At 42.2% G+C, this 21,687-nt stretch overlaps 2 protein-coding genes across 3 annotated transcripts in view; both read left to right on the top strand.

Moving 5' to 3' along the window:
- The window catches only part of Hephl1 (hephaestin like 1), a 68,638-nt gene extending 65,930 nt beyond the window's left edge, over positions 1 to 2,708 (top strand). For both annotated transcript variants that reach the window (XM_015489984.2, XM_048795650.1), the window contains exons 18-20: positions 1,495 to 1,657; positions 2,120 to 2,188; positions 2,288 to 2,708. In XM_015489984.2, coding sequence (XP_015345470.1) covers positions 1,495 to 1,657; positions 2,120 to 2,188; positions 2,288 to 2,481 — 426 coding nt within the window. In that variant the 3' untranslated portion in view covers positions 2,482 to 2,708. The remainder of the gene's footprint in view (positions 1 to 1,494; positions 1,658 to 2,119; positions 2,189 to 2,287) is intronic.
- A 3,714-nt stretch (positions 2,709 to 6,422) lies between these two features.
- Panx1 (pannexin 1) overlaps positions 6,423 to 21,687 on the top strand; it is a 40,042-nt gene continuing 24,777 nt past the window's right edge. Inside the window, exon 1 of the mRNA XM_015489982.2 lies at positions 6,423 to 7,096. Coding sequence (XP_015345468.1) covers positions 6,916 to 7,096 — 181 coding nt within the window. The 5' untranslated portion in view covers positions 6,423 to 6,915. The remainder of the gene's footprint in view (positions 7,097 to 21,687) is intronic.

The raw sequence follows: 21,687 nt of genomic DNA, 5'->3' as shown, positions 1-21,687 counted from the left end.
ATTTGTTGGCCATTTGTATTTCTTTTTTTGAGAAGAGTCTGTTTAGTTCTTTTGTCCATTTATTAATTGGATTGTTTTATGTTAAGTGTTTTGAGTTCTTTATATATTCTGATATTTTAAAAAGGTGGAATGGGAGATCCCATGAAAATAGAAGAAAAAACAGTGAAGTTGAAGAAGAAGAAGGAGATTGAGAGGGAGGGAGGAGGGATGGAAAAAGTGAATAACAATGGAATGTGACTGACCAAACTTTCCTATCTACCTATATGAATATACCAGTAAATTTTACCTTTATATATATCTATAAAGCACTAATTTAAAAAACTATAAATAAATAGAAGACTGGTAGAATAGATGAAAGGGAACAGGGAAATAGAAGAAGGGAGGAAAAGGGGAAGTACAGGAGACTGAATTAGAACAAATTATTTTTCATGTTTGCATAATTATGTAAAAATGCACCCCAATATTAAATACAACTATAATACACTAATAAAATGTTTTAAAATGTTTGGTAGAATTTGCTAATGAAGCCATCTGGATCTGTTGGAAGGTTTAAATAAAATTTTAGTTTATCAGATATAGTCCTATTCAGGTTATCTATTTCTTATATTCTTTCTCTTGGCAGTTTATGTCTTTTTAAGAATTTGTTCCTACCTATAAATTGAAGAATTTATGGGGACAGAGCTATTGTACAATATTCCTTTACTATCCTCTTTAATGTCTATAAGGTGTTAGTGACTTTTTCCTTTCTTTTTCTTTTTCTTGGTCAGATTTGCATTACTGAACTATTGCTGCTTAACAAATTACTATAAAACTCAATGCACTAACACAACAAACACTTATTATTTAATAGTCTCTCTGAGTCAGGAATCTGGGGGTAGCTTGTTAGTTTAGATTTGGCATCTCTCATGAGACTGCAATCAAGATAGCTGGGCTGCAGTTATCAAAGGTTTGACTGGAACCAGAGGATTCACTTTCAAGCTCACTCATGTGGCTGTTGACTGAATGCATCTGACTATTATCATACAGATATGGCATGGGAGCTGCTGGCTTCGCCCAGAATGACTGATTCAAGAGGAGAGAGTACAAGAGGGACTAAGGCAGATGTCATAGTCTTTTATAGCCTACTTTTTACAGGTGGAATGCCATTTCTTCTGCCATATACTATTGGTCGCACAGAACAACCCTCATGTAACATAGGTGGGAATTATGAAGGTTATGAGTATTAGAAAATGGGGATCATTAGGAACCATCATGGAAATTGGCTGCTACAAGGTTTCTCAGTTTTATCCATCTGTTGAAAGAACCACCTTTCAGTTTCTTTGATTTATCTCTATTGTGTTTCTGTTCTTGATTTTATTTGATTCCTGCTCTTTATTATTTCATTCCTTCTGCTTACTGTGTTTCTTTGCCTGTCTTTTCCTACTTGTTGAGAAAGAAAGCCCCAAGCTGTTTTTTGTTTTGTTTTGTTTTTAATTTTAATTTTAATTTCTGCAGATAGATAGATCTTACCGAGAAGATGTTTATGATCTCTTTCCTGGGACATTCCAAACCATTGAACTCTTTGCGGATCACCCAGGGACATGGCTGCTACACTGTCATGTGTCTGATCACATCCATGCTGGCATGGAGACAACCTACACAGTCCTCCGGAACATAGGTAGTGTTGCCTGTCAATGATGCCAGATAGATGGCACCAAGTTTCCTGTAGACCTAGAAAATAGGAGGCCTGAAGAAAACCCAGATAAGCCCCCAAGGAGCTTGAAGTCAAGTAAGAGAGACAGATATGTAAATATGTAACCATAATGGAGTACAGTGTGTCATAAATGAGGGCACAGTACAGGCATCAGTGGCAGTAATAGGAGGGCTAACAGTTTAGGGGTGAGACCCAAGGTTTCTGAGACCAGGATGATCAAGATGGATGTCAGTGGGTGAGTGGGAGCTGGGAAGTGGGAAGAGTAGAATACATGTGCACTGGTACGAAGCTGCCCAGTGAGAATCCAAGAAAGATGGCAGATACTGGTGGGAGTAAAGTCCTTGCTGGCAAAATGATATAACTTATATCATGAAAATAATCTCTTTCTCTTGATCATAAAACAATCAACTTACTTTCCCTGTCCAGACAACAGGATTCCATACTCCACCAAGTCTCCTGGAGGGGCATCCCACCCGGCCACAGTGCCCTCCAACGGTAATGATATTCTCTCCTGCATCCTACATGTGAATGCCTCAGTGTTTCACTCCTCAGAGAGAGGCAGGTGCCTGACACCTCACTTTTCTTTTTTCACAGGTAGGGAGGAGCTGTATTTCTTTGGCAAGAATCTGGGTCCGAGAGGAGCCAAGGCTACTTTGGTCATCCTTTTCATCGTGGGACTCCTCCTCCTGGTTACCACCGTGATTCTCTCCCTCAGACTGCGCTCCGCAAGGAGGCAGAGGCCTTATCAGGAAGTCCAGTCTTGTGCGCTCCCCACGGATGCTTTGTGAATCATTTGGTCTTCCTCAGCAGGAATAGATGAGGTTCCACAGCTGGCTGGATGGCGGTCAACAGGGAAACTGGACCAAGGCATTGTTCACCAAGGAAGGCTGACAACTGAGTCCTGTGTCAGGCTTCGGATCCTCTGGAACATTATCCAAAGCAATCTGCTTTTATTTATTTATTTCTAAATGGGCTGTGAATAATCCTCAGGTATAAAATTGCCAAAAAAGGAGAATATGTGGGACCAAGGAAAGCCAACACTTAGTCTGTTCTCTGAACAAATTTGCTGAAGTGGGAGACTCTGTGAAAGATATTTTCATATTCCATCTTTAATAATTTTTAGATTAAGCAGTGCTTCCTTGGTTAATTGCCAAAGTTTCTAGACAAATAACTTCTAGAAAAGCTATAGTGCCTTAGACATTTTTCTAACTGGAATAGCACTGATTTTTCAACACTGTTACATAAGATGCATCCCTTAGTTGTCACAGGGAAAACAAGTTTCTAAGGAGTTCATGGAAGTGTCTAAGTTAGTATCTGCCGATAGAATTTTTTGGAGTCTCAATTCTCCTGGCCTTTCTCCCCTTAATATAAATAACCTGTGCGTTGTTTGCTAGACAAGGCAAAGTGATAAGGTTTTTTTTTTTTAATTGCTGCTGTTTTATGCAAACCTGTAGAAATACTTGAATGTTTACAATTCACTTCATTTTATATGTTTTTACAATATGTTTCCCTGGCAATGTCTGCATTTTTAAAAATCAACTAGAGAATTTCTATTTCTGTTCCAGACTGCAGGAAGGCTGGAATCTGTGAAGGAGCAGGGTGGGTTTTCTCACTGTGAGTCAGAGTTTAGTGTGAGCTTTCAGCAACAGGGAGAACTTCAAGTCTGGGCTTGAATCTTCAGTCTCATCTTTTCATTCAGTTAGGGGGGGCTCTTCCCAGGTCTCCATCTTCTATGAAAGAAGAACATCCTCAGTATTTGAGAAGCACCAGGAGGAATTCATCAATGCAGCTTAGTGGTTGGGAGAAGAGATCATTCAAAATCCTAGACAGGTTGCCTCTTCAACATATAGTCCTTGAGAGGAGGGAGGAGAAAAAAGGAAAAGGAAAGGTGAGAAAAAGAGTCTCAGTGGCAGTTTTTTAAACCATTAAGTTTGCTTTGAAGATAATTTTACAGTTTTCAAGGCTCACATACAAAAATAAAATTTTGAGCAACTAAACTCAGCCCATTATGAGGCAATCCACCCTTTCTGAAGGCATGCCTGGACATTAGGTATAAGATTGATAAAAGCAAGTTGTTTATTGCTAGACTGAGAAATTGCCCTTAGCTCAGGGCAAGCTGCCCTGGGATGCCAATGCCAAATGAGTGATACTAGAACATCTGCCTTAGCAGTGGATCCTTGAATATCCAGGTGAACGAGTAGGACTAATAAATACTCTGGTGGTGGGACCTTTCACACTTTCTCAACTTCATCTTGGTGAGGGGAAATGGGTAATTTGATAGAAGCTATAGTCTTACATAAGACAGGATGCAAATGCTAAAAATTCTGTTTGTAGTTTACTTGAATGCCACATCAACACAGTATCCACAAGAGTTTGAATTCCAGCCTACCAATGTGATTTTGTAGTATATGCACTACGGTTTTCATATGTGTGTAGGCTGTGTAATCACATAATAATAATTATGATAAATGCCTTATTTATTGCTTACCTTTCATAAAACAACAAATTATTTAGTTTTTTTCCTTTTCACTTAGTTGATTTTTTAAATGAGTTTGCACTATTTCTCTTTTTAATAAAGTTTCACATATCATAAAATGGCCAGTTGCATGTTTTTTTTTTTTTTTTTCATTCAAAATTACCTTTTGTTAAACTGGGAGGAGGAGAGGTTAAAAGAAAATTATCCTTTAGATATTTAAGGAGTTCTGACTAATTAATTTTTGGTACTGGGGGTTTAATCCAGGGGCACCTAACCACTGAGTCACATCCCCAACCCTTTTTAATATTTTATTTAGAAACACCATCTTGCTAAGTTGCATAGGGCCTCACTAAGTTTCTAAGGTTGGCTTTGAACAAAAGATCCTCCTGCCTCAGCCTCTCAAGTTGCTGGGATTCTAGGCATGTGCCACTGGGCCAGGCTGTGATTATTCTGAAGAAGAAAAAATAGAAAGCAATGAAAGCTTTTATACAGTGCTCATCAGTTGCCCGGCACGGTGATGGCATTTTACATGTGTTAACTCACTAGATCCTTGCCATAATCACAAGAGGTACGTATAACCATGTTACACATGAGAAAGTGAAGTCACAGGAGGGTCAAGTAACTTCCTTCAAGACCCACAGCTAGTAACCTGTGGTGACAGTATGACAAAGGGACCTAACCTAGTGCAGTCTACCCAGGAAGGCTTTTCTGGGCAAGTGACACTGAGCTGAGAACAGGAGTTGTGAGAGTGTGACAGGCAAAGTTGCCACTATGGGTAGAGTTTTGGACTGGGGAAGGCCTGAAGAAGGCCAAGCAAGGGGACTAAATAACTTGAACTGAAAGAGGAGGAGTGAAAATAGTGGATAGGTAGTGCGTGGTCATGCTAAGGAATTTGAAAAGAAGAAAAAATTTTAAAGTACTAAGGATTGAACCCAGAGCCTCCCACATGCTAGGCAAGCTGTCTACCACTGGGCTATATCCCCAATCTTTTATTGTATTTTTATTCATTTATTTTTGAGATTGGGACTTGCTAAATTGCCCAGGCTGGCCTAGAACTTGGGATCCTCCTGTCTCAGTTTCTGGAGTAGCTGGAATTATAGACATGAGTCAGCACACCAGGCAGAATTTTGGATTTTAACCTAAAAGAAAATGTACTTTTAAGTAGAGGAGTAATATGATGAGATTAGAGCTTTAAAAATCTCCGTTTGGCAGCTGTGGAGGAGAATGGCTTGGTGGGTCTGGGGAGACATTTTTGTATGTAGTTAGGAGAAAGGATGATGGGCTGAATTGGGTGTTCCATTCAGGTGGAGAGCTGTCAGATTTACTATATTTAGAGAAGCAAGAGAATTTGGAAATCAGTTGTGGCAGCTGGGAGAGGTAGATGAGTTAAAGATGTCAATCCAGGTTTCTGCTTGGGCACATCAGTGGATGGTGGTGCATTTAATAAGATGGGGAAGAGTTCAGGTTTAAGGAGACATTATGATTGAAGTCCTGTAAGCAACCCAGCTGAAGGATTGTGTAGTCCCTTGCATGTGTGTTTAGAGGACACCAGGGTGGAGAGGAACATGTGAGAGTTTTGAGGCTTACATTCATGGATGTTCGAGTACACAAAGAACAGAGAAGGAAGATGAGCTTCATCTCAAGGATCTCTCAGGTTTAAAAGCCCTGCCTGGTCCCAGTGTTGGTGGTCAGAGTATTTCCTTCTTTCTTTCTCATCATCCACTCCCTGTTAGGGGTTCAGAAGCAGCTTTATGTAGCCCCCACGCACCAGTAGACACTTCTCTGCTGGCTCCCAGACTGCGGCTATGACTTGGAAGGCAAAGGATACAGGCTAACCCTGGTCTAAGACACAGTCACACAGCGCTTACTCTCAATTCAGGTCTCCCTCTCAAGCAGAGCTCCTGGAAGGGTCCAGCGCCGGGTCGTTCGATTTGCCTTATTTTGGCATCGTTGTATGATGAAGTTGTTACAGTCCCCTTTAACCTGATTTCACCGTGTAGACATGTTGGGGATGGAGCACAAAAGGGGGCTACCTGTGCTCAAAGGAAGGGGCCGCTTGCAGAAATGATTTGAAAAATCTCAAATGCCAGGAAGTGGATGGAAGGGAGGGAGATTTTTCCAGAGGGGCCACTACGGGTGATGAACCCTTTGCTTATTCCCCAGGACTCTGGCAGGGGGCGGGATGCAGCCGCGCCCACTCCGCTGCGCGTCAGCGCGTCTTCCGGAAATTCCAGGCCCCTGGGTACTCGGTTTCCCTCTAGGTTCCGGAAGAGCCGGCGCCGCGGGCTGAGGGCGCAGGGCCTCCGGGAGGCAGCTTTGGCGGCTGGGGCGCGCGGAGGGGCGGGGAAGTGAGGGAAGTGCTTTGTTCCCGAGTTGGTTGTAGTGCCTGCGGGCGGCGTGCGCGAGTGGCGCGGAGCCCGGGTGTCGCCCGCCCCCGGGGAGAAGCGCAGGCTGAGCGCGCGGGGGCGGGACTGCAGCACCTGGGAGAGCTTTGGATCCAGACCCCCTGGCCGCAGAGGTGCCTGGCCAGGCGCTGATCCCAGGCAACTGTGGCTCCGGCAGGATCGCTGGGAGCCAGACACATCAAGGCACAAAGGCTGGAAGGATGCGGGAGCCAGCAAAGGGAAAGCGAAAGCCGCCCACCAGGCCGGTGACGGGGTGAAGGCGTCGTGCGGCCCTCCAGACGCCGCCGGTACCGGGACCTGCCCCAGTTAGCCTGCTTGGACAAACCCAGCGCGCCGTAGCCATGGCTATTGCCCACCTGGCCACGGAGTACGTGTTCTCAGACTTCTTGCTGAAGGAGCCCACCGAGCCCAAGTTTAAGGGGCTACGGCTGGAGCTGGCGGTGGACAAGATGGTCACATGCATAGCTGTGGGGCTGCCGCTGCTGCTTATCTCTCTGGCCTTCGCGCAGGAGATCTCGATCGGTAAGGCCCCTGGACGGGAAAGGCGGCCCCAGGCTGGGCCGACGTTATCTAGGTCTGCTCGGGTCTGGTGAGATGTGATTTAATTTCACAACCGCCTGAATCTCAGCAGGCCTCTGGAACAGCTTCTATTATCAATGGACGTGAAAGTTGGGAATAAAGGTGGCCCTAGTTTTATGGTCCGAAGCGTTCTTTGCCCGCGTGCATTTTTATCCGCCTTGACCCTGTTTGCATCCCCACTGATCGGACTGTGGCATCCTTTTGACTGAGGCCCTTGCCACCAGATTTGCCCCAGGACAACTGTTTCCCCCTTTTAAACCTCTCCCCTCAGTATTTGTTAAGTCACCTGTAATTTTGTGCCAGAGAGGTTCCTGAGTGGCCAAAAGTAGGATGTGAAGACAAGTGTTTCATGAAAAGCCTGTTCTCCTTTTTATTGTTTTACATTTAATTGATACTTATTTTAGTTCTGTAGAGTTGTGAATGATGGAAAATACTGCACTAGGCAGGTGTTCGATCCTTCACTTGGAGGGCCTTCATATATAGAGAGCGAGATGAACAAATGCCCCTTATGTCAATTCTCATTTTGTCTTAACAGTCCTATGAGATTCAAAAGTCTGGAAGTTTGGACAAGGTCACCTGAGTGACTGGTCTTCCTTGGCAGCTGTCCTAACTTTCAGCACAGAAGAGATTGTCAATGAATCAACTGGGAAGTAGTGTAGGAGGGCTAAAGACTGTTCTAGGGGTGGTCTGGAGGACAGTGGGGCTGGACCTTGGGGAAAATTTATGTCAGAGGATGGATGAAATTTGTATAAGCAGAGGTTGAGACTGTTGCACAGTTTTGAAATGGCAGAGCATGTTACATGTTCCTGGAAGGGATACAGCAACTGTCCTAGCCAAGGCAGGAGGATTAGTCTGAGTTCCTGGAATCTCAGAGTGAGGATGGGCTTGTGTCAGATTGTAACAGAAGAGCACAGACTGACAGTCTCAGGAGTGGGAAGTATTGAGCAGAGGACCGACTGGTTGAAAATAGCACTTAATAAACAATAGCCTGATGATGGTATGCAGGATCTGGATGTGAAGAAGGAGAGAGGTTGGAGTTAGGAAGGTCAGATGCCTTATGGTGAAGCTTCAGTTGAGGTCTTGTGCATGGATGTTTGAAGAGTGGAAGGGAAAGGAAGTGTTACTTCTGAGAGATCAAGGGACAGTAAGAAGTACTTGGGAACCTGGATTTTTAATAGGCCAGGAAGGGCAGAGACTTGTTCAGCTTGTTGTAGGTCTGGATAAATGGATGTGTTGTTCATAGAAGTAGTGAAGTTGAAGCAGGTGTTTAGAGAAAAGGTGGTAATGAGTTTAATTTTGTGATCTGCAGCACTAAGTTGTTTAGTTTGGCAGGAAGTTGCCAAATGTCATGTTGAAATTAAGTTTTTAGTTTTACTAGTCTTTGGGCTGGGCATAGTTAGTCTTCGGGGTTTCCTTTTGCCTTCTAGATGACAGGGAATTTAGCCTAAAGGAAAACCACTAAGTTGCATGGGTCTTGAAGATAATTTCTCCATTTAGTGACTGCTCCTTGAGTGCCAGCTGTGTGCTGAACCAAATGCCAGAGACCAAGGTCCCTGGAATAAATGAGGCATGGTCCGAGTGCTGAAGAAGTAAGTCTTGGGCCCCTCGTCTGGGCAGAGTCAGGAGGGAGATCTTGGTCACTCTGACCAAATCTACCTTCAGCTCTAGTCCCATCTACTAGAGGAACTCTTAAGACATCTGTGCCAGAAGTGCATTAGATACTTCCAAATTCCAAAGAAATGGCTTGTCTGAGAGGCATTTGCAAGGAGGTTGGGAATGGGTTTACCCAGCAAGGGTTTAAGCTCATGCTGTGTGCATAGCACTGCTGTGCTTTGAGGAGGATGTGAAAGGATTTTTGAGACAGGGTCCTTTCCCTGTTTTGTGGATATTTATAAACCCCCTGGGCACTAGAATGAAGCTGCTATTAAGTAACATCATTCAGCAGTGTGTGGTTCAGTAACAAGACAAGTATTGAACTCAGGTCCCAAAGAGTGAAGGTTGGCAGGTAGTTTGGTATAGAACTTTCAAGCAAATTCCCATATCTTCTAAAGTGCTTCAGGAATTGCAAGGGAAGGACAGGCATGTGGGATGCAGCCAACAGGATCAGGGAAGTCGTATCAGATATATCTGAGTGTTCATGTACATAAAATGATGAGGGCTTTAGAGAAGAGAAAAGGTACATAAATTAATATGTGAAATTGGTACATTGGGATCATGTCATGCAATATTTAGTTTTGTGCAGTGTAGCTGTATTCAGACAAGAACAAAACAAAGAAACAGAAGAGAACAATCACAACAATACAGAGTGGAGTAATTTAAATGGAGCAAGCACTTTGCCCACCACATTTGGTCCACGAGCACAGGCCTAGAAGAAGCATGAGATAGCCCCTGCAAACTCCAAACATGGCTTTGCCTTCCCGCTCCTAATAATCATTCCTTCCCTCTTGGGTGTCCAAGACACTCTCATTGATACACTTTACACTTTACATTATACATCACCGTGTGGCTGCCTCCCCTACAAGATACTTAATCTTCTATTGATCCTTAGAACCTGGTGTCCTACATTGCACATGGAAGTCACTTCACAAACACTGGTGAGAGAGTGAAAGGTGAGAGCTTTTAGCATTGTTAACTGTTTATTTAGCCAGGTGTGCATGGTGTTGTTCCTTGATATTGGCAGGGTTAGACACATGAGATATAGAATCTGCCTCTTAGAAGCATCATCTAGCAGAGCAGTTGGACATGGAACCCTCCTAATACAAGATTCGTGGGATGTGGGAAATGTCAGGTGTATACTAAAGCCTATGCAGTGGGAGGGCAGAAGGAGGGGTTTCTGATGACTCACAGGAACAGTGAGGTATTCAGGGCAGAGAAGAGTTTGAGTTGAGTTCTGAGGCTGGATTCCAAATATATGGAGCAGTGTGAGCTAAAGCAAGGAGGTATAAGGTGGCTTGAGCTTGAGAGAATTAGTCTCACCTTAGGTGGGAGGTGAAACTAGTGTGTGGCGGCTCTATGCTTTAGGGGTACAGAAATGTTCCTTGTTTTCTTCTTTGCATTGGGGTGTGTACAAAATTAGAAATGAGAAGATCATCTTTAATGATTCATGTTAGTTTTCCTTTTGTATTGATAAACTACTGCATATAGTAGTAAATTGATTGTGATTAAAAGCACTGCTCTCCAGGGCTCTGGCCCTTTTACCTCTATAGCTCACATGGGCCCAGCATGGTGGGTGCTGACATGGGGCTGCCTGAGAGGTGAGGATTACAGCAGGGACAGAGAGCAGAGGGGACTTTGCTTATTCATTCACTAAATCTTGCTCTCCTGTGAGTTGTAGGTCATCACAGAAGTGATGTGGTTCAGAGGGGCAGAGTGGAGTTGGTGCCACCGTCAAGGTGGAGGGAACTTCTGGTAGCTTTTGAAGCAGCCTGGGGCCATGGCCACTCATTGGTCTTGCTATGCCCTTTGATGGTAAGAATTGGAAGCAGAAACACTCTGGAGGAAATGGCTAGGAGACTCTTAACTTCTGAGTTGTGGCTTGTGTTTTGGAGCCTATGGGACAGTGGAATACTAACTGTTGAGTTGCATTTAATAACACAAGTGGGCACTTGCTTTGCAAGGCCTGATATTTCTACTTTGCCTTTCCAAAATTCTATGCAAGATCCAGTTGGGGGTGTGTGTGGCAGAGGGTGGAGGGGATCTCATCACACATAACTGGCATACCACAGAAGACAATTTAAATTCAGTTGTGACTCTGGACTAGGGAGAAATGAGAGTTTGCATTTCCCAACCCTCTCCTTTTTCTCCTCTCACCCTGCATTGCATCTTGCATGCGGCAAGATGAATTCAGTAGAAACTTAGTGCTGAGATACCAGAGCACATTAGAGATCCAACCTGGGTCCTTCCTGGAAGAACAGCTGGGCTGAGGGAAAGGAGGGGATGTATATCCTCCTAAAGTCTCAGTTGCTTGGAAGTGCTCCCACTTCATGTCCTTTGGTAATACCATTCTGTCCTGTGTCAGGCCAGGCATGCTTCCTCATAGACATTTGCATCTGATAAGGATCATAAAGGATGAATGTCATTATGGGAGGGAGGTAAGTTGCACCATTGGATCTAGAAGCTTAGATTATATGGCCCATCCCCTTTTGTGTTATCTTTGTGACAATGGAGGGATCTGTGTGCAAAATGCTAGAGGATTGCACTGTGGAAGAAGGAAGGGTGTCATTCTGTGTGGCACAGACACCACACACCTGCCACACATCTGTAATTGTTGTGGAGACTGCAGGAGGCAAAGTTATACCATCGGCATGCCCCCTCAAATACCTCTAGAAGTGTAGCACATTTTACCCATAGAGAGCGGGAAAAGAGGTCCAGGAAATAGCTGGGTGACCACTTGTTGTAGAATATCAGCATGATTGTATTAAGTGGCCTTCGAACTCTGAAATTCTAGAGGAATATATCTAAACTATTAAAGAAATGAATCTTAAGTTTGCTACTATTCTGGCCTAAATGTTTGCTAAAGCCCTAACCCCCAGTGTGATGATATTTGGAGATGGGGCCCTCAGGAAGTAATTAAATTTAGAAGAGGTCATGAGAATGGATCCCCATGATAGGTTTAGTGCCCTAATAAGAAGAGGACAGATCTGTCCACAAGTGTGACTGATAGGAAAGGCTTATGAGCACAAGCAAAAAGTTAGTCCTCTGCAAACAAGGAAGAGAGCTCTGACCAGACACAGATTCTGCTGGGACCTTGATCTGGTACTCCAGATCTTAGACTCCAGAACTGTGAGAAAATAAACGTGTGTTGTTTGAACTACCCAGTCTGTGATATTTTGTCATTGCAGCCGGAGCAGACTAAGACAAAATTTTCAGACTCTGAATGGGACTTACGTTCTTGGGTCTTCTGACAAATAGAATCTATAGTGCTCTGGTTTAGGGCTGTGCAAAGCCCAGTGCCTCAGAGACTGCTTTGATCCTTTGATATCCTAATCTGGCATGTAGCTCCAGGAGAGGAGTGCCCCAGATTCCTGCCAGGGTGTTTCTTGCCCTGAGCCAGGCTGGCTGGACCACTGGGGAAAAGGGCATCTAATCTGTTGGGGATCCTTCTCTCCTGTTGCCCTTCCGCACTGCCCTCCCAGTGGGCAGCCTCATTTCTGGACAGAAAGGGATATGGGTCTTCAAAGTTAGCTAGCACTGCTTTTTTTTTGCTATCATTAAAGGCATTGGGCCAGGCCCAGTTAGTCAAAGGGCAGATAAAATGGCAGCTGCTTCCAGAACCATAGTTCTTGTGTTTCCTGTAACTGAGTCAGCAGCTGGAAAGTCATCCACTGCCTTGTGGCTGAATTTATGCACATCTTTGGGAATATCTTCGGATTGCTTTTCAGCTTGTACCAACTGGTAAAGCTGGTTGCTTCATTTAGTGGTGTCTGTAAGAGTGGGCTAGTATTTAAGGTCTCATGGCATAGATCCCGTAGAAAAGCACATGCCTACTCATGCTCAGAACCAAAGAGCCAAGAGAAGGATGCATGCTGTCCAGAGAGGCTGCTGTTGCACAGATATTGCCTTGCTAGTGTTTTGTAGTGTTTTTAGTGTACAAGTAGTACATAAATATGTTCTCATGGTAAAGGATTCTTCAATTTCCTTCACCCTGTGCTAGGGGTAACCATTATGCTGTGAATAGCCTTGTCGTTGCCTTTCTCTACATTCATATAACATGTATATATCTTATTTTAATTTTTAAATAATTGAGTCACGATGTCATAGTTTGTTTCCTGCTTAGTATGTTTTGAGGAGCTTTCTGTGTCAGTACACAGGCCTTACAGTTTTATGAAGGGCAGAACAGCATTCCATGGCACATTGTATTCTCATAGCTCATCTAAGCAGGCCCCTGATAATGGGTGGTTACATTCTTTTAAATTACTACTCTCACACATACAGCTTGTTTGTATAAAATCTTTGCAAATGCTTTTTTACTCCTAACTTTGAAAGTAAAAGAGATTAGAACATTATCAGTTTCCAGAAGATGAAATCATTTTCCAGGATGGCTTTGCATTCTTGAGTTCCTCTTTCAAGTAAGTAAAGGAAAACAACAACAACACTGCTTTGTGTTTTTAGAGGGACTCTAAATGTAACCTTTGGAAGTCTGGAAGGGGCATTGATGTGCTCTTGGTTTTAAGAAAGAAATTAACCATTTTAGGGTTAAATTGCAATTTTAAGTTGCCCTCTTTAAAAAAAAAAAAAAACAAAAAAACCAAAACTTTATTTTCTTTATTTAGTTTTTTATGTGGTTCTGAGAATTGAACCCAGTGCCTCACATGTACTAGGTAAGTGCTGTACCACTGAGCCACAACCCCAGCCCCCTGAGTTGAACTTCTTGATACAGGTTCTCATTGCATTTGCCCTGTAAGTTTCCCTCCTATAATTAATTGTTGAATTCTATCTCCCCACCCTATAATAAACTCACTAAGGGCAAAGGTCACTTGTAGGCATTCAGTAAAGTGTGTGTAAACATCAAAATGAACAGGGATGTCAGTAGGATTTTACCATTTTTAGATACTGAGTATTAGTATTATGTTGTCTCTAAAAGGAATTTTATGTGTCTTGATAGAATCAGTTTTTTAAAAAAAAATCTCCATTAAAATTACTTGAAAACGCTGTAGTACCATTGGAGTTGACTAGAATAACAGTAATAGAGCAGGAGGTTAGACGAGACAGACAATAAGCAAACATTTTAGTAATTGTGAGAGCAAAGAAAAACAATACTAGAACCACTGAAAAAAGAAAAAATATCCGCAATACCAGAATTTAATTACTTTCGAATTTTGTTTCTGGTGAGGGTTGTTTTGTTTGTTTGTTTGTTTGTTTGTTTGGTCTGGTAATTTTGATGAGAGATTTGTGGGGTTTTTGTCAAAACTGTGTATGCATTAATTTTTTTTTTTTTTCAATTTCATCATGGTTAGACACAGCCCATCCTTGGAGCAGATAAATATTCATTTATTATTTTCTGATTATCTTTAATAATTATATTTAAACCTTTACCACTTTAGTCTGTTTCTTCTTTTGATGGGACATCAAAACTGTAGCCAATAATTCCCCCATTGTTATGTATTGGAAAACCCAGTCTTAATTCATTGGTTTTTGGTTTCCTCTTAGGAAAATAAGCCCATTTTAGGACTGTTTCTGTTGTGCTGCATGTAAATCTGTTGATTCACATAAAAACATCTGATCATTCTGGTCAGAATAGCTTATACTGGATTGTTTCCAGAAGTGAGGAGGTACCTGGTAAGTTAAATGAACTTTATCATTCAACATCAAATGTCATTCTCTAGAGCAGTGGTTTCAATTTTTTTGGCCCAAGAGCCTTTCACACTTAAAATTTCTTAAGGATTCCAAAAATCTTTTGTTTGAGGGGTTTATGTTTGGTATTTACCATATTAGAAATTAAAATTGAGAAATTTTTAAAAATATTTTTAAATTTAAAATAGTAAGCTCATTGCATGTTGACATATGTAATATATAGAAATGTATAGTATATATATATATATAAAAATTTTTTTTCTATATTGGGGATTGAACCAGAGCATGTTAAGCAAGCTCTCTACCACTGAGCTATACCCCAGTCCTATAATAAATTTTTATGAAAGGCAGATAACAATGTGATATTATTGTGAATTAATGACTTAGACCTCCTTCTGCAAAGTGGTCTCAGATTCTAAAGTTGCCACACTGCACTTGAAGATCAAAAGCTCTGGAGTCAAGATCCAAGGTGGAGTTCAAAGTCAGCGGGTCAAATGATGTGCACCATTTAAATTTAAAAAGTACTTTCAGAGGCCCTTCAGAATATAGTTTATACTTCTCTATCTACAAGGTGGGGAATGCCCCTTTGTCCACTTCTTTACTGACACTTAAAATCTTCAGTTTCTAATTTGCCATTCTTACTTGAACTGGCATCTCGAGGTCTTGGTTTGTAGTTTCTTATTTACACTGGGATTTCACAAGACATATTTTTGGGCTCTCACAGCCACCCTTAGCCAAGTCTGGAAGCTGCTCGTTCTGTTGGGCTATTTATTCTTTCCTGTTGGGTGTGTGGTCCTGGAGAGATTGACACTTCTTACTTGGCTTATAAAATCCTTTTTCTCACCTCTCTGAAATCCATCTTAACTACTTCTCTTTAACTTTCTTTTTAAGCAAAAAGGTTAACAACATTTTATTTCTGAGCCCTGTTTCCTGTTTAAATTTAGTCAAAGCATAAAACTTTCAAATATCATTTATTATGAAATGTGAAAATACCTTTAACATGTTTCTTATAAGTATTAACATATTCTTCACACTTGAAGATCTAGCATGAGAGTTCCTGAAGTTCCCAGAAAGCACAGCACTTTCCCATGGGAAGGCTGCTTTTCAGAAGGAGAAACACTCTCTCAGTTTTTCTTTTGCCTGGGGAAGATTCCCTGTCCTCTCTGACAGCCCCAGGTGTTCATTTGAAAGGCAGGCAGTACCCATTAAATGACATAATACATAGAGGCCTGACACATGGTTGATATTCAGTAAATGTTGGTTGACTTAGTACTGAGGATGAATTAAGCTAATACAGTCTGAAGGTACTTTGCAAAAATTATCAGCCTCCAGCAGACCTGAGACAGTCTCAGGCTTGTCTCCAGCTCCCCCTCAGATTCAGGGCCATTCAACAGGCTCTGGAGGCTTAGCTGGAATAAGTCTTGAATGGTGATGACTGTGACTTGCCTCCCTTCCTTTCCCCAGTGTTCTTGGCAGGAGGAGAGCCCAGAGACTGATGGTCATAACATTCTTCTTCTTAATAAGGCCTCATTTTTTTCTAAAAAGCAATCTAAGCCCTGCGTTCTTAGTTTGTTTTCCTTATTGAGCTATTGAAGTGAATAATGGAACAGAAAGATGATCCCTTTATTAACAGCAAGGAACAGCTGTGTGGCCCATGTGTGGGCAGAAGGCATCTCCCCTGAGGTCAGTCTCACCCTGTAACATGAGGGCACCAGATAAAATTAGATATTGCATGCACTCCCGTGGCCGTCTGATTCAGGAACTGTGGTTTGTGCCTGCCTTAAGGTGATGATTCTTTTTCTTCTTTCATTCTTTTTCTTCTCTCCATTCATGTACTCCTTTGTTGGACACATATCTGTTGAGCACTGTGGTTCACCCTAGGATCTATCAGTGAGAAAGCAGACATGGTCCCAGGAGCTTGCCATCTCCCTAGTCATTTCAGAACTCTGGCTGATCAGTGCATTGGAACAAGAGAGGTAGTGGAGGACCTCATCTAGTATGGGGCCTCAGGAATGGCTTTACTGAGGAAGAAACACTGCAACCAAGTAACACATCAGCATGGTTGAGACCTCTTACGAAGAATGGATGTGCTTTTTTTGAGAAACTGAAAGAAAATTAGTGTTATTGGTACCTATTGAGGAAGGGGTAAGAGGAAGTGGTGTAAAAAGAATGCACAGGTGAACAGGAGTCTGGTTATTGAGGGCCTTGTGGGATTTGGGTCTCAGAATTTATTTGGATCTCAGAGGGTTTTTAACTGAGAGCATTTTATTTTTTAAATTTTTTTATTGGTTTTATTTTTTAAAAGTATGTTCACACCAATTTATGTCTTCATACATGTACTTTGGATAATGATGTCCATCACATTCCACCATCATTGCTGACCCCCGCCCCCTCCTTTCCCCTCCCGTCCCTCTGCTCTATCTAGAGTTCCTCTATTCCTCCCATGCTCCTCCTCCTTACCCCACTATGAGTCAGCCTCCTTATATCAGAGAAAACATTCAGCATTTGGTTTTTTGGGATTGGCTAACTTCACTCAGCATTATCTTCTCTAACTCCATCCATTTACCCGCAAATGCCATGATTTTATTCTCTTTTATTGCTGAGTAATATCCATTGTGTATATATGCCACATTTTTTAATCCATTCATCTACTGAAGGGCATCTAGGTTGGTTCCACAGTTTAGCTATTGTGAATTGTGCTGCTATAAACATTGATGTGACTGTGTGTCCCTGTAGTATGCTGTTTTTGAGTCCTTTGAGTATAGACCGAGGAGAGGGATAGCTGGGTCATATGGTGGTTCCGTTCCCAGTTTTCCAAGGAATCTCCATACTGCTTTTTATAATAGCTGCTCCAATTTGTAGTCCCACCAGCAATTTATGAGTGTGCCTTTCCCCTCACATCCTTGCCAACACTTGTTGTTTGTCTTCATAATAGCTGCCATTCTGACAGTAGTGAGATGAAATCTTAGAGTAGTGTTGATTTGCATTTCTTTAATTGCTAGAGATGATGAACATTTTTTCATGTATTTGTTGATTAATTGTATATCCTCTTCTGAGAACTAAGAGCATTTTAAAATCATACCCCAGATACTTTGGGGAAAGACTAATTAGGGGCATTGCAGGAAGTTTCAGCTTACTAACCTGTGTGCCAGCAGTATCATATATATCTTGGAATTGCTGTGGTACATTATATGGGGTAAAAATTTATCAGGAACCATTGCTGGAGCTCTGCGGATATGCCTGTCTATTGTCCTGGGGATGCTGGAATTGATTCAGGAAGAACTCAAGCTGGTCACATTCAGTGAGTGTGCTTTGAAACTTTATGATCACTTATGAAGCTCGGCCAGTACAGTGGACAGTGTGGAATAAGACTGTGGCTGGCAGGGGTGGACCAGGTGTGGTGTGATGGGGTCCCAAATGGCTCCAGCACTTGGCTCTCACGATCTGGCAAAACAGAAAGTCCTGTCTGCTAAGGGCCTAGCTAGGGCCCTAGAAGGGAACAACTAAGTGGGGATGTCCCAATGGGACATGTTCCTCATGCCTTCCTCTGTCCTTATTGCTAATATTAACAGCCACTGTGTATGTGCTACATTCATTAGGCCTGATATTTTTCTCAGCAGCAATTCTTCAAAACATTTATATTTTTCCACTTTTGAGAGATTGTGTGGAATATGTAGTGGTTTAAGGCTTGAGGTTTGGAGTCAGCATGCATGGGACCTAGTCTAGACACAACACACTTTCAGTGTGAGGCCTTTGACAGGTTATGTAATTCTCTGCGCCCCAGCTTCCTCCTTAGTGAAAGGAGAACCTATCTCATGGGGTGGAGAGAATTAAATTAATTAATACACAGGAAGCACCAGAACATACTGTGGAACATAGGGCGCATTCAGTGCATGTTAGGTACTGAAATGCCCCTAATCCTGTTATGACAGAAGATGAATGGGCCAACAGGGGTCAGGAACTGTGCCCAGGCACACAGAGCAGGGATGGAGTGCAGCTCTCATTCCAAGGCCTGGGTTTTGGCCAGTGTTGTGTGCTTTCTACCCTTTGGTTGTACATATGACAGGGCAGTACACTTAATGGCGGGAGCTTGCTCCCAGCTCAGAAGACTGCTGATTTGCACTAGGTCTCTTACTCTGCTTCTATGGGATCTTCTCTCCTACTCTTTGCATTCTTGCTGGGAAGGGTGCTGATTCTGTTAGAGTCCGAGCCAGTCTTACCCCAGCTCAATACTGTAGCCCCAGCTGGTCACCAGAAATACTTGTGCATGGATTACAGCACCTAAAATGTGGAGACAACATGTTCTTCCACGCCACACTGCCGAACCTCCTTGCCACTATTCAGAATCAAGTCTGTGCTTTCCAGCGTGTGGTCCCAGCATGTCCTTGCCCTGATCCCCAGCTGGACTCTGTTCTTCAGACACAGTAGTCTGCTCCCTGTCCTCAACACACTTTCAACTCCACAGACTCAAGGTATTTCTTGTGTTGTTTCCCCAGTCTGTGTTCTCTCCTCTCCTCGCTTTAAGTGTGAATATCTGGTGAGTATCATGGTTCAGCCCTTACCCTCATGCAATGTTTGTTTGTTTGTTTTAATCTGTTATCATTAGTAGTTTATTTTTGGCCTCCTCCACTGGACTGGAAGCCCTGGAAGGGTGGGGACTGTGCCTGCTTTATCTTTGAATCCTCTGCATCACATACAGTACCACATACATAGTAGGTGCCCTGTGAATGCTTTTTGAGTTAAGCTCTGCCTTTGGGAAACATCCTTCCCATCTGTTGCCTCTTGTAGAGATGGGAAGGATGGAACCCTTGGGAGGCCTGAACCCTTGGCTCTCAGTGGTTTGCTGCAGGCACAAAGGCCATGGGGTAGTAAATACCCCACTTTAATGGAAGTCCCTTTTCTATTTGACGTTCCTTGAGAAAAGAGCTTTTGCCACTTCAGCATCTGCCTCTGTCACGTGAAACTCATGATAGTCTATTTAGATTGCCCTTGTTTGCAAAGCAGTCTCATGACCAGTTGTCTACATAATAGTAACAGTCATTAAGAGTTCTTCTCATTTTGTGTAGTAACTAATGTTTGATTCAGAACTGAATTTAGATGCCCAAGGCCTTCTACTACATAAAAAGGTTTCTTTGTTTCAGGAGCTACAAAAGCTAGCTTTTAAAAGTCATCTTTGAGGGAGAGATGATACAAAAAGACTTCATGAAGTTGAATCTAGTTTCAGGCTGTAGACTTTTAAAAATTCAAGGTCAGCTTTTATGGTACACTTTAGAAAATAAAAAAGTAAATAAATGAGAAATTAAAATAATTATAAATGCACAGAAGAAACAATACATGATATGACAAAGGGACCTTCCATCCATATATCTCCTGGGCTTACCATGGCACCTGACACCTAGAAATAAACATCTTATCTACCATTTATTGAGCTCTCACTGTGTTCTAGCACTATGGCAGACATTTCCTTTGATATTTATAGGAATTTTATGAAGTCTTACAAATGAGAAAAATTAGGTTTAGAGAGAGCAAGTAACTTGCTAGGAAGTAAAAGAAAAACCCAATGCCTATTGAATATAATGGGATTTTTTGTTTTTCTTTTGGTTCCAAGGATTGAACTCAGAGGCACTTAACCACTGAGCCACATTCCCAGCCCTTTTTTTATATTTTATTTTGAGATAGAGTCTCACTGAGTTTCTTAGGGCCTCACTAAGTTGCTGAGGCTGGCTTTGAACTTGTGATCCTCCTGCCCCAGCCTCCCGAGCTTCTGGGATTACAGGCATACACTACTGCGCCTGGCTTGGCTCTGTGGTTTTTGATGACACATTTTGGTGAACTTGGGTGTAGAGCTTAGGACCAGGTTGCTGGGAGAGGATGTTGTTGATTCCTGTGTATTGGCCAGCCTTGTGTTCTGCAGTGTCCAGTCATCTTCACTCTGCCCTGCTCCAGGTCTGCCTCTACTTTCCTTCCAGGGTATCATGTATGTCCCACACTTGGGGGTGAATCCTAGCTTGGCCAAGTGTTTGATGAGTCACCTAACCCTCCCAGCCTCTATTTCCTCATCTGTAAAATGGGTATAATAGCTAGTTGACAGGTTTCTTTTGTTGAATTGAATGAGAGTGGCAAACTCCTGTCTCAGTTGAATTCAGTAAATACTGTCTCTCTCAAAGAGGTGATTCTGTGCTGGGAAGGAACTTAAAGGTGATCAGTACTTAAGAGAACATCAGAATGATGTGGAAGTCATGTTGGCTCACATGTGATTTTTTTTTTTTTTTCCCATGGAGTGGATGATTTGTGTCACCAAGTGACATTGGATGAAGCATGCTGAAGAGGAAGGAATATGAAGTATACAATGATGAAATATTTACATGGTCTCCCAGAGTCTCCTCTTATTCACAGGGAAAAGATGCTTGTGCAGTGGAGAGAGTCCTGGTGGAGGCACTTTAGCCAAATGACTATGGTGATAGATGAGATCAGCAGTCATGGGGGAAACTGTTATCCACTCAGTGACTCCCAAGGTAGTGTCCTGAGGAGGACCCACAGCCTGCCCTTGGGATTACTGCCATTCCAGAAAAGATAACTAAAAAGACATGACAACTAAATGCAGTGTGGATTCTGATTGAAGAAAAAATAAGTTTCTGTAAAGAATAGTTTGGCAAATCTAAATATAGGTTTAGCATCTTTAATCTGAAATCTGAAACTCTTTGAGCACCAAGATGAAGCTCAAAAAGTTTTAGGTTTTAGAGCATTTTAGATTTTGAATTTTTGGATTACAATAATCAACCAATAAAGTCCATGCAGATATTCCAAAATCTAAAACACTTGATCTCTCGTGTTTTGAATAAGAGACATTCAATCTTTACAGATAGCAAACTGTACCACATATGCTATTTTCAGTTCAGTCTTTGCACTGGATTAAGAGAATGTCCTTGTTCTTAGAAGACCATTCCTTCAGGATTCACAATTCTGATTCTAAAGGGTCATGAAGTCGGGAGCATTTTCAAGTGGTTCAGAAAAATAAAAATAGAATGTATATATCATATATACATAGAGAGGATGTGTGGCAGAATGTTGACGGGGGTTGAAGCTAAACCTTGAATATACATGATGTTGTAATATTCTTGTAACTTTTTTGTAGGTCTGAAAACTTTCGAAAATAAATGTTTAATTTAAAAAAAAAAAGGATGAGGTAAACTGGGAATGGGAGTGTGCCCCTATAGTCCTAACTATTCAGGCGGGGGGGG

Source organism: Marmota marmota, unplaced genomic scaffold (genome assembly GCF_001458135.2).
Source record: "Marmota marmota marmota unplaced genomic scaffold, marMar, whole genome shotgun sequence".
In the NCBI taxonomy this organism is placed as follows: Eukaryota; Metazoa; Chordata; class Mammalia; order Rodentia; family Sciuridae; genus Marmota; species Marmota marmota.
The sequence above is the reverse complement of the archived record's forward strand: the minus strand, read 5'-3'. Positions and strand labels throughout refer to the sequence as shown.